This window comes from Xenopus laevis, chromosome 2L, assembly GCF_017654675.1.
Source record: "Xenopus laevis strain J_2021 chromosome 2L, Xenopus_laevis_v10.1, whole genome shotgun sequence".
Classification (NCBI taxonomy): Eukaryota; Metazoa; Chordata; class Amphibia; order Anura; family Pipidae; genus Xenopus; species Xenopus laevis.
Window position 1 is genome coordinate 185884950 of NC_054373.1, and position 13439 is coordinate 185898388.

Consider the following 13439-nt stretch of genomic DNA (forward strand, 5'->3'; position numbering starts at 1 on the left):
TCTTGGGTCTAAAATTCGTTGACCTTCACAACACTCAATGAAGCCAACAACTTCAGCAACTATTCCATCCATCTAGAGCAGAGTTCCCCAATTTTTTTTTTTTACCCTTGAGCCACATTCAATTGGAAAAAGAGTTTGGGAGAAACACAACCATGAAAAATTCTCTAGGGGTGCCAAATAAGGGCTGTGATTGGCTATTTGGTGATTGGTAAAACCTGAGATTATGGTTGGAGGACCAGCGTTTCACTTGATCCTACTACCAAATACATCCGACACATATATAAACTTCGGGTTCGGGCCGCAACTGACTTTTTGGGTCACTGCATCTGCCTCAAGACGAAACCAAACAATTATTTTTAACATGGCTTCGGCCAACCATTAACCATATGCAATGACAGTTTGTTCCGGTTAATTACACAGGTAAAAATAATTAAAAGGAGCCAGTATCAGCTGACGTGGTAGAGAACACTGCAGAGGAGTCAGAAGTGCTGTGTAAGATGTTAAATACCTTGCAATGCAATACATAATAGCCCCTGTATTCTCAGAGGTGTTGGCCGACATGTGCTAATCAATTGCTTTTAAAGAGAAGTCAATAGTACTCAAGCTTTCAGCATGGAGCCTACATTTGGCATTGAACTCTTCCACCGAGATGAGAAAAAGGCTAACGATCCAAGTGCTAATGTATCTAGATTTTTTTATGTAGCGTTGTGTATATATATATATATATGAAAAGCAGTAAACCTTTACATTTACAAGAAAAGCCCTGAGAGGTCTCCAGGGACCCAAGTTGCTAACCTGTAACCACTGGCATGCCCCCCTCTTCTTTAAACCCTACTAGCCCTAGTAATTTCCATATTGTCTGTTGTTCCTGGTTCCTTGCAGAACAGTGCATGCACAGAGTACAAGAAGCTCCTATAAACCACTGAGACTGCAGGCAAGATGGTGCACCTGCTCCTCTAAACTACCAGGACCAGCAAGACTTTACCTTTATTATAAAGTTTTGTAGAAATGTATGAATGGCATTTGAGCTCCTGGGTCTGAGGTGGATCAGAGGTTGTGGTCAAATATATTATGAATCTGCCGAGGAGTGGGATGACCAGGAGACCTCAGAGAAGGTCCATTCCCCCCCATTACCCCTCTCCTCTTGTGACTCCTTATCTGCTTTGTAAAGTCTGCCTTGACTTAACTTGCATTTTCTCCTATTTACAATACTTGCTATAATAAATTATACACTTAATTACAATTATAAGAGGTCAGTCATTAACATGGACAATGTTTGCCTTTCCCCATGAACCCACCAGGAGTTAAACATTAGTAGCTGAGGGTTGTGCACCACTCATATAAAGTGTTTCTGTGGGAACCTTCATGAGAGAGAGAACTAATCCCACAGACATGCCTTTGCCTTCTGCATAATATTCATAATAATCAGTCAGGGAATTAACTCTGGCGCAAATACCCAGATGAGAGAGGCACTAACAGATGGCATGGGATATATTTCAGCATGAACGGAAGCAAGAAAAAAAAGGCAAAGTGAACCTTTTGCAACAGAATCGTAAGGGGATTTATGCTTATTCCCATTAAATCTGCGCATGAAGGTCATCCCAACTGCAATCCCAACAATACCTCTAAGCCTCACTGCTGAGCTGAACTACACCACCTCAGATAGGATTTTTGGCTTTACAATCATCCCATTGGAAAGCACAGGTTTAGAACTGTATTTGGGAAATTTAAATTGGTCACTTTTTAGCACAGGCTACTTCTCAGATAGAAGCCAGGCTTGACTGCGGTCATCCCTAAACATCCCTATATAAATTCAACCTTACAATGAGAGTTAAGAAGTCACCACAAAGTTTCTACAAGTACATTATGCCACGGGCAAAGGAAATTTAAGGAGAGACTGGAAACAAAAACAGCGGTATGAATTTGGTTTGGGTTACCAAGCAATGTTGAAGGCTCTGGAACTCAATCAAACCACAGGGAGACTCATTATCTCAAAAACAAAAAAACTTGGAACAATTGTGAACCTACCTATGAGTAAGGGGCTCAATAAATTACTCCAATGGTGCAGGAAATCACAAAACATCCAAGAAGAACATCTTAAGAACTGTTGGCCTTCACCAATGGCTTAGTCTGAAATCATGAAGGTTGACCTTAACAGAGGCTACAGCCAGTGTTCATGACTTCAGCATAAGGAAGAGAACGGGATCCATGGGAGAGTAGCACCCCAACAGCTTTGGGTTAATGATCTATTGGCTTATGAGTCAATATTTGAACTCCAGTTCAACATAAAGCAAACACAGAATTCCACAGTACGAATAGTAAAACAAGGTGGGGGTATTGTGATGGTGTTGTGCTGTTTTACTCAGAACATTCCTGAAGGAATCCTGCACTATACCACAACATATTTATTTTTTAGAGAAGAATGTCTTTTCATTTGTCCATGAGCCTGTCACGACCGGCACCCAATACCAGAACAAGTGCCAAGCACCCTGGTCTCGGCTCGGCTTCACCAGTAGTGTGACCACCGTTGGGCTTCGGGAGGAGCCCTCAGCTTACTTGGGTGCCACCTGGACTTAACGAGGGGCACAAGGCAAGATGTTCTGGCTGGCGAAGGGGCACGGCTGTTAGCAGAGTCTTTTGGGCCGAATGTCACGGTACAAATGGAGCAGGCAAGAGAATCGTCAGACAGGCTGGGTCAAGGCAGGCAGATATCAAGAATCGTCAGGCAGGCAAGGGTCAAACCGGGTTGTCAATCAAGGGGTTAAGCAGGAAGAGTTGTCTTAGGCAGGCGAGGGTCAGGATACAGAATGCAGAATAGTCAGGAACAGGCTGGGTCAAACACGGGTAATCAAACAGACAAGATACGGAACAGATCGGATGCACAAGGCTCAGGAAACCACTAGAAACAAGTTCTATCACGGGCACTGGCTGGGGGTCAGAATGGGCCTTAAATACACAAAAAATTTCCCGCCAAAATGTGTGCCAATGCCTGTACCTTTAAGAGGCGCGCCCTAGAAATCAAGATGGCGCTGGATCCGGCGCCAAGGAACCACGCGGCGGGCGTCCCCGCCGATGGCGGGCGACCCCACCGCACAGGTAATATTATTACAGAGCCTTAGCAGAAGTGCAATAGGGTTATGTAGCAAGAAGCAAGTAGAGAAACAAGACCTAGTGAAAGTCTGTACATGAGCTCAACGGAGACATTATGGTAGGAACTGAAACTTGCAGTTCATGCACAAAAACCTAGCAGTGGGTCCAAATTTAAGAATTTTTTAAAAAATCCAAAGTGAAGCCCCCCTATTACCCAGTTTTCACATCCCCTTTAGTAGGGCAGGGAGACGCTGCAATTCAGGGAGATTAGTCGCCCGGGCAACTAATTCTATTCTTCGGGCAACTAATCTCCCTGAACTGCCTTCCCCTACCTTCCTTCTGGCTAGAAAATCGCCGGCGGGATGGCACTCGGAGCAATTGGTTTTCCAAAGTTGCCTCACGAGGAAACTTCGGGAGACTTCGGAAAAAGAAGCTCTCCGAGTACCATCCCGCCGGCGATTTACATTCGAGCCTGCGGGAAGGCAGGGGAGGCAGTTTGAGGAGATTAGTCGCCCCGAAGAAGAGGAGATTTGTCGTCGGGCGTCTAATCTCCTCGAATTGCAGCGTGTGTCTCTCAATGGTGCCCCAGTTTTCATGCTAAGAGATAAATCACAGTAATGTTCCCGTGGCTAGCCTTGTACATGTCCTGCCTTCTAACATCTGTCAGCTCCATCCTGCGCTCCAGCTATTACTGATGACTCCAAGACTTTCGATTTTGCCAACTCATGGAACTGATGAACATAACAGGGAAAGGAAGTCATTCCCCGGCTCCTGTAGCTCCGGTCTCGCTTTGCACACAGGGAAAAGCACAAAGAACAGGGGAGCAACAAACAGGATGTTTTGCAGAATGTTCTCTGGAAGCAAATTGCACTGGTCAGGGGCATTAATGCTGCCGAGTATCAAATAATATGGGAGACTTGACAAGTCTGGACATCATAGTAATAATGATCATCACCTATGGCTAAAGTTGAAACTGGTGAAATAATTCCAATGTCGCTGTTTAAAGGGATACTGTCATGGGAAAAATTTTTTTCAAAATGAATCAGTTAATAGAGCTGCTCCAGCAGAATTCTGCACTGAAATCCATTTCTCAAAAGAGCAAACAGATTTTTTTATATTCAATTTTGAAATCTGACATGGGGCTAGACATATTGTCAATTTCCCAGCTGCCCCAAGTCATGTGACTTGTGCTCTGATAAACTTCAATCACTCTTTACTGCTGTACTGCAAGTTGGACTGATATCACCCCCTCCCTCCCCCCCCCCCAGCAGCCAAACAAAAGAACAATGGGAAGGTAACCAGATAACAGCTCCCTAACACAAGATAACAGCTGCCTGGTAGATCTAAGAACAACACTCAATAGTAAAAACCCATGTCCCACTGAGACACATTCAGTTTCATTGAGAAGAATAACAGCAGCCTGCCAGAAAGTGCAGGCACAAGTCACATGACCAGGGGGAGCTGGGAAATTGACAATATGTCTAGCCCCATGTCAGATTTCAAAATTGAATATAAAAAAATCTGTTTACTCTTTTGAGAAATGGATTTCTGTGCAGAATTCTGCTGGAGCAGCACTATTAACTGATTCATTTTGAAAAAAATTTATATTTCCCATGACAGTATCCCTTTAAGAAGGAGAAGGTAGTAAATCAAACTACCAGTCCACAGATAAGCCACCTATCTATATAATGAACTGCTGCTCATCTCAAAGCCTGTCAAAGGCTGCAGCTTGGGAAAGGGGAGGAGTTTGTATTGATAAAAAGCTCACTATTTTTATTTAAAACACACACCGGGAAGGTCATTGGGGAAAAACCTAAACATTAAACATTTTCCATTAGTTCTTGATAATGGCAAAAAGCAGGGACTGAATCTGTCTGAATTAACAGAATAATCAGAAAATGAAATGCGATTCCTATTTATGGTGCTCATGTTGTTTTCTGATGCTTCAAAGTGCCAAACCATAATGTCCTGCTTCATTCAGATCACTTTCCAGGACTTGAATCATGTTGATGTTTCCTGCACAAAGTCAAATGTGATGTCACACACCGGCCGTGATTGTGCAGAAACCAAACAAGAAGCGTGAGCACAAAGCCCAGCGGACCAGGAACAATAACCATCTCACACTCCATTAATCATCAAATACGGAAGCCTCAATGAGTCTCAGGAAGATCTTTCTCATAAAAACATTTCATTGCCAGGGAGGGTTAAACCTTGGGCTTTCTGTAATAACAGTTGAGAGAAAAGCTTTGGTGCTTAAAGAAACAAATGGAGCGACGGAATAACACGCACAAAACTTGTGTTGCTCTAGTAACGCACAGGATCCACACACACGTTAGCCTTTACGTTTATATGGTTAAATTGGGTTGAAAAAAGACAAAGTCCATCATTTGCAATCCAAAAGTGAATTTCAATGTGAACAAGACCTTTTAAAAATAAAATGGGGGAGAGTATTTCATTAGCTAATAGTGATGAGCGAATCTCTCAAGTTTCGCAGAAAAATTCGCAAAACTGTGAAAAAAATTTGTGAAACAGCAAAATTTCACTAAACGCATTGAAGTCAATGGGCGTTTTTATTTGGGCAAACTTTTATGCAATAAAGTCAATGGCCGTTTTTTCTTATGGCGACTTTTTTGTCCAAATTCATTAAAGTCAAAGGTGGTTTTTTCTTATGGCGACTATTTTGTCCAAATTCATTTGTCAATGGACGTTTTTTTATCATGGCAACTTTTTTCTCCAAATGAATTAAAGTCAAAGGGAGTTTTTTTCTTATGGCGAAATTTTTTGTACTAATGCATTCAAATCAATGGGTGTTTTTTATCTTATGGCGACTTTTTGTCCAAATGCATTAAAGACAATGGCCGTTTTTTCTTAAGGCGACTTTTTTGTCCAAATTCATTTAAGTCAATGGCCGTTTTTTTCTTATGGCGACTTTTTTGTCCAAATTCGTTTAAGTCAATGGACGTTTTTTATCATGGCGACTTTTTTCTCCAAATGCATTAAAGTCAATGGGAGTTTTTTCTTATGGGAGTTTTTTCTTATGGCGACTTTTTTGTACTAATTCATTTAAGTCAATGGCCGTTTTTTCTTAAGGCGACTTTTTTGTCCAAATTCATTTAAGTCAATGGCCGTTTTTTCTTAAGGCGATTTTTTTGTCCAAATTCATTTAAGTCAATGGCCGTTTTTTTCTTATGGCGACTTTTTTGTCCAAATTCATTTTAGTCAATGGACGTTTTTTATCATGGCGACTTTTTTCTCCAAATGCATTAAAGTCAATGGGAGTTTTTTCTTATGGGAGTTTTTTCTTATGGCGACTTTTTTTGTACTAATGCATTCAAATCAATGGGTGTTTTTTATCTTATGGTGACTTTTTGTCCAAATTCATTAACGTCAATGGGCTTTTTTAGTATGGCGACTTTTTTTGGTCAAATGCATTAAAGTCAATGGGTGTTTTTTTCTTATGGCGACTTTTTTGTCCTACTGCATTAAAGTCAATGGGCGTTTTTCTTATGGCGACTTTTTCATCCAAATGCATTAAAGTCAATGGGCATTTTTTGGCTGCAAATTTGATAATTTTGCAGTGAATCCATGGCTGGTGAATAAATTCACTCATCACGATTAGCTATAGTAAGAGTGAAGCAGCTTTGGGACATCTCCTACTCAGTGTATAAACGATAAATGGATGTTAGTTACTAAGCAAAGCTGGGGGTAAGGTGTTCAGTTTAGTCAAATCCCTTTCGGATGCCTTTGGAAGGCTGTACAATTTGCACCCCTCTACCAGCATCCCCAAAAACCCTTGTTGAGTTCACCTGTGGCAACAGTAAAGCTGGCCAGACTCTTGGGCTGGGCTGAACCAGAGAGGCGCCGGCTTTTGTTCTATTGGTGAATTCGGGGAATGGCCATAGGTGCCAGTTAAATCCCATAGTCCTCAGCCGACATACTGTACATGCTGTGTATGATTTAGAGTTTGAGGAATTAAAATATAAGGAGAAAGGGTTAGTGAGGGATGTAACGAGCATCGAAACCCCGGGAACATCTGTTTTGGGAGTGGGAAACAATTGGAACACCATATAAACATCACAAGGGTGAGCAAATAACCAGAGATAATCGGCGTCCCCGTGTGACCTCCTCCCCTAAATGAGAAGCAACTCGGCGCTTGGCATGAAGTGAAATGAATAAGAAAACAATGATTTCAAGAGAAAACGCAGAGACGTGACTTATTTTCCAGTAGACAATACCAAGAGGTGACGTTTATGGGTTAAATAATAGTAAGTGAGTTGAAAATGTATTTGTGAACTAATGAAATTAGTCGCTGCTGAAAAGGCATCATTTCCTTAACAAATGGCACCGCATTATTGATGTGCGGGTCGGGTTTTTCCAGACCGCACCCGCCCAATATCCGACCTCCCACCACCCGCACCGCCGATGATGTCACAAAAGGGGCGTGGCAAGCCAGCAGTGTAAGGTGGCAAATGGGGGTGCAAGGTCGGCCCTGCCTGTCACCCCCTGATGGGGTCCCTGCACACTGTAACACAGATTTACATGCTGCTATTCCAACAGTGCAAAAAAAAAAAGTGCCAAAATAATGGCGTAATTTAGTAACAGGCACAATGCTTGCCCCATATCTAGTAACCCATAGCAACCAGATGTTTCGTTTTAAAAGTAAATGCAGTAAATCAGTACATGTGACTTAGTGGCGTAACTAGGGGAAAGACACAGGGCTTCGAGGAGTTATGGGGAAGCCCCAGAAGTTACCCCCTTTTACTTGTCGATTAGTCCCTTTGGGTTACAAGAACCAGAACAAGCTCAAGTTACCAACCAATCCGTAAATAGAATCATTCCGGATTCTGCACAAATATCCACAACTTTAAGCCGGACTCTAAGAAGCTTATTGGATCAGATGTGACCCTTATCCGAGTCACCGGTTAAAGGGGAAGAATATCCTATTTTTTAGCCTTCTATTATTAATACCCTTATGTCTCATTCTTGCAGATTTAGGGGGTTATTTATCAAAATCTGAATTTATCTGAAATATATTATGACCAAATCCACACGGTTTATTTCCCCTTATTTATCAATACATTTTCCCGAAAAAATCCAGTTCGGGAAAAAACTTGTAAAAAATCGTCCGAAAATTTGAACCATATGTATTTTTTAGGATTTTTGCCCGCAAACTTTGCATTATTGCGCGAAACCCAGCGCAGATCAGGATATCTTCGTGATTTCTCCCATTGACTTATATACAACCTCGGCAGGTCTGAGATGACAGATTTTCGAATTGAGACTTTTTACATCCTCGGGGTATAATAAATCCCGAAAAATGTCAGGGTTTTTTTTCCCCACTAAAAATTTGGATTTTATAGAAAAAAAAAAACTCACATTTTTCCAGTTTTTGGCATTCGGACTTTAATAAATAACTCCCTTAGGGTAAAGGCACACGGGATGTTTTGTTACCTGCAATAAATCTTCGCAATCTTAGGAAACAAATGTTGCAGAATTCCTTACAAAGAAATTTCAGGCAACTTCAAGCAGCCTGACCAAGTGAAGTGACATAAAGTGAGGATGATCTGCTGCTCTTCTAACTTCCTTATGTGTTCAAACTAGGGATGCACTGAATCCACTATTTGGGATTTGACCAAATCCTTTGTAAAAGAATCAGCCGAATACTGAAACGAAGGAAAGGAAAAGGTGGAAAAAAATCTATTTGTTTCCTTGTCTTGTGACAAAAAGTAACATGATTTCCCTTCCCACCCATAATTTACATATGCAAATTAGGATTCAGTTCGGCCAGGAACTAGGATTCGACCAAATCCAAATCCTGCTGAATACCAAACCGAACCCTGGATTCGGTGCATCTCTAATTTAAAAAGTCAAGTAATTTGCAGTTAAAAGTATCAGTTTAGAATGACTGATGTCTGACAGAACTGCAGCATCATCTGCCAAAACTGCCACCCCAAGGTGCCCAGTGGGAAAACTAAGAAGTCACTACTGCCTGGCTTTGGGGAGGCTCCGGTGCCTCCAAGCACCTACACAGTGTTGTAAATACTTCCTCAGGAAGCCCAACTAAATTGTAGATTATTTTCTCTTTAGAAACCCATATGTAATGAACATACACACATAATATTGTGCCACTGAGAAAAGCAAGTCCTATAATTGACCAGTTACTATCAAGGCAAAGTATTATACAGATACACATCATATGCCTTTAAATGACAATAACCTAGCGCCAATGCAATGAGATACACTGTGACCACTCCCCTCTCACCCACTTCCTAATGTCCAGTTTCTCCCTAACACTCCATTGTGACATCGACTGACCTTTGTGGTGTCATCATGTGACCGCTGGTACCTTTTCCAACGGCAACCATAGATTCCAGTCAGGCACGACAAACATAGCTGCGGCTCGTAGTACTGTAGCGGTTGGTGTTTGACCATACTCTCTCCTCCAGCCTTTCAGCAGGCGACCATCAAAACTCCATCAGTGGGTCCTGCAAATGAAAACGCAACACGTTACAACCTGTAGCAATGTATAAAACACAGGGCGCTAGTATTTTAGGGAAGAATACATTTTGCACTACTAGTTATATTGTTGCAGCTCTGGGCTCCTCCGTTCCATCTCAGCCAAGACACTATCTGCAAGGAGTGTGCAGGTTCTCCTGTATCCGCATGGGGTTCCTCCGGGTACCATGGACTCCTCGCACACCCCAAATAAATACAGAAACATGATAAAACTGACCCTAGTTTGTGTGACTGGGATAGGGACCTTAGATTGGAAGCTCCTTTGGGCAAACATCCACAACTGTAAGTTAATTTAAATGACCGTTACATTGTTTTGGTGTTACTTGCCCTTTACAGTAATGCCCTTTGTTATGTGCCACGCTGCTGCCTCTGATCAACGCAAGTCTCTCTCCTTCCCAGACACATGATACAGATCTTACAAATTGCTACAGTCTCCGGGGACCCCGGGAAGCAATGTTATTTATAAGGTACAACAGGACAAGGTGAATTGGAGGGTACACACGACTCCCCCCACCACCACCTCAATTGCAAAGGAAACCTTTCTGCTTTAGCCGCCTGCCCCGTAGGATAAAATCAGAACCAAAACATTCTGCAAAGGTTAATAAAGGATTTAACCCAGTCGCTTAATCCTCACTGCAATAATAATAATAATAATCTTGGCAACCTTTCCCAATGACATAAGAGCAAAGACACCCAGGGCACATATTCATCTGATGGGTAAATAACAAGAGTTAAAGGAGTGGTTCACCTTTAAGTTAACTTTCAGTATCTTATAGAAGATTTTAAGCAGCTTTTTCAATTGGTCTTCATTATTTCTTTTTTTTTTATAGTTTGAGTTATTATTATTATTTTACATATGAGCTTTAGAGATGAGAACCCTATGAACAGATAATTCCCCTCATTTAGAATAAAGTAGAATTGATGCAATGAGATTTCAGCTTTGCAATGGACTCCATTGTTCCCAGCAGGCTGGCAGCTCACCCCATAGCCCATATAAAATAAGTCCAAGAACATTTGCACCATTTATGTTTCTGTAGCCCTGGTAATCTTAAAACACTGTTTGCTACTTTAGGGGATATGGGGGGGACTTATCCCCATTTTCTGTGTCTCTCCGACTTTACCGGATTGCCGTCTGACAGCCACACCCACAATGGCCCCATTATGTATTATATATCATAATTTGCACCTACTACACAGGAGCAGCTACTTTATATCAAAAATATACTTTGGGGTAGAGGCGTCATGGTACAAGAGGTCTTGCGTAGGGACACGGAGGGCAGCACAAGGGTGAATACTTTTGGCACAGAACGGGAAGAGACGCTGCGATTCGGGGACATTAGTCGCCCGCCAACAAATCTCCTCTTCTTTGGGGCAACTAATGTCCCCTGACTGCCTACCGCCGGCTACAATGGAAATCGCTGGCGGGATGGCACTCAGAACGCTTTGTTTTCCGAAGTCCTCATGAGGCAACTTCGGGCGACTTCAGAAAACGAAGCTCTCCGAGTGCCATCCCGCCAGCCGTAAGGATGGGGAAGCAGTTCGGGGAGATTAGTCGCCCCAAAGAAGAGGAGACTTGTCGCCGGGCGACTAATCTCCCCGAATCGCAGCGCGTGTCTCTGCCCTTAAAGCTGAAAAGTAGCCAGAGAGATAATGTGTATGAAGAGTTAATAACCCTTTGTAGTATCCGCTCATTCACACAAATGCAGAAATAAACGAGGATTTCCCACAATCCTCCTCTCCCCTTCAATGAACGGCGCATTACCATGCAAATTACTGGTATAATTACAGGCCGGGGTCGGGCAGCTGTTCTCACATTTCAATTCCAGCAGCTGCTGAAATTCAGCAAAACAAGCCGTTTCCCCATGTGCTCCGGTACTTGGACTCGGCCGAGAGATTCAAACCCATTTAGAGATTGACTGTCACCACTCCAGGAAATAAAGAACGGGGTTTGTTATGGGCACAATGGGAAAAACCAGGAGCAGGTCGTTAGATATGCAAATGGGGCCATCGTTAGCATTAAAAGGCATTCAATTAATTTAGATAACTCGTAATTACTCATAGAACTGGTACAGGCTGAGTTATCACTCAGAGATACCTCTAATTACATACTGTATATCTATACCCTGCTTCTCCTGTGCCTCATTCTATGAAATCCATTGTTTTATTTCTTGTAGGTGAATCCCAAGGGATCCGTCATTTGACCTTTTTCCATTGTATCCTCCTTGTGATATCATAGTCTTAGGGGGAGATTTGGGGTGAGTGCTTATTTGTACCCTGGGTACCCCTGGAACAATAGCAGGGTGACACCCCAATGTTTCTATATATCTGTAACCTTGTTATGAGCTAAGGGGGACCAGTCTGAAGGTCAGTTAGGGGGAGATTTGGGGTGAGTGTTTATTTGTACCCTGGGTACCCCTGGAACTATAGCAGGGTGACACCCCAATGTTTCTATATATCTGTAACCTTCTTATGAGCTAAGGGGGCCCAGTCTGAAGGTCAGTTAGGGGGAGATTTGGGGTGAGTGCTTATTTGTACCCTGGGTACCCCTGGAACTATAGCAGGGTGACTGCTACCCCAATGTTTCTATATATCTGTAACCTTGTTATGAGCTAAGGGGGCCCAGACTGAAGGTCAGTTAGGGGGAGATTTGGGGTGAGAGCTTATTTGTACCCTGGGTACCCCTGGAACTATAGCAGGGTGACACCCCAATGTTTCTATATATCTGTAACCTTGTTATGAGCTAAGGGGGCCCAGTCTGAAGGTCAGTTAGGGGGAGATTTGGGGTGAGTGCTTATTTGTACCCTGGGTACCCCTGGAACTATAGCAGGGTGACTGTTACCCCAATGTTTCTATATATCTGTAACCTTGTTATGAGCTAAGGGGACCTGATATTTGGGGTAAGTTCCGGTTTGCTGCCCTGGGTACCCCTGATTGCACACAATCCTGCTTGCACCTTCCCCTTCTGTGCTGACTGTCCAATTCTTAACACATTTGCCATTACATGCAGAGCACAACACACTCAGTTGCCCTATTGGCTATTGGGCCGATCACCACACGGTGCAAAGATATGCAGAGGAGATCTCAACAAGTGTTGAGCTTAATTGTTGCCTTGTGCACAGTATCAGAATAAATCATCTTACACATTTTCATGCAATGCAACGCAATGGAATACTCATTGCAATCAGTGACTTGGGGGGGGTAATTTTACAAATTAAATGTGCAAATTGCCAAGAGATCTCTCAGTACGTCGGCTAAGTTCTCCCTGTAGTTAACAAAGCCCCGATCCCTCTGGCTAAACATTTAATGGATTTCCAAACACAACGAATAAAGAAGAAATGAGCCAATAAATCAATGGCGCTGTCTCCGCAGGACTCATTAAGCCAAGTTCAAAGTGCTCTCATTTCTAATTACAATATTGCACTTGCATCAGCTTGTGAGAGTTTAGCAACTAAAAATGTAACCATCACTCTGCCCCGGGAGTCTTGTCTTTTATATAATCAGTTGCAAAGTAGAGTCTGGAGAAGTTCTCTGGGGGCTGCAGGGAGGAGGTCAAGTTGAGCTCAAAGTTAATGGGGTTGTTCACCTTTAATTTAACTTTTAATATGATGTAGAGAGTGATATCCCGTGATTCAAAAGGGGGAGGAGTCACGTACAGTGATGCAAAAAAAAAAGGGGGCGGAGCAACATAAGTGAGGGCTGAAGCCTGAAAAAAATTTCTAAGCGAATTGGGGTCAGGCCAAGGGATTTTTCTTGAGGGTATAACAAATTACCTTCAATTACATTGCCGGCCCCAGCCTTGGCAGGTGTTTTACCGGCCGGGTGGCAACCCTACA

The 13439-nt window shown here is 42.7% G+C and overlaps 1 protein-coding gene across 2 annotated transcripts in view; it reads right to left on the bottom strand.

Moving 5' to 3' along the window:
• gdpd5.L (glycerophosphodiester phosphodiesterase domain containing 5 L homeolog) overlaps positions 1-13439 on the bottom strand; it is a 133207-nt gene that overhangs the window by 79480 nt on the left and 40288 nt on the right. For both annotated transcript variants that reach the window (XM_041582829.1, XM_041582828.1), the window contains exon 2: positions 9406-9575. In XM_041582829.1, coding sequence (XP_041438763.1) covers positions 9406-9522 — 117 coding nt within the window. In that variant the 5' untranslated portion in view covers positions 9523-9575. The remainder of the gene's footprint in view (positions 1-9405; positions 9576-13439) is intronic.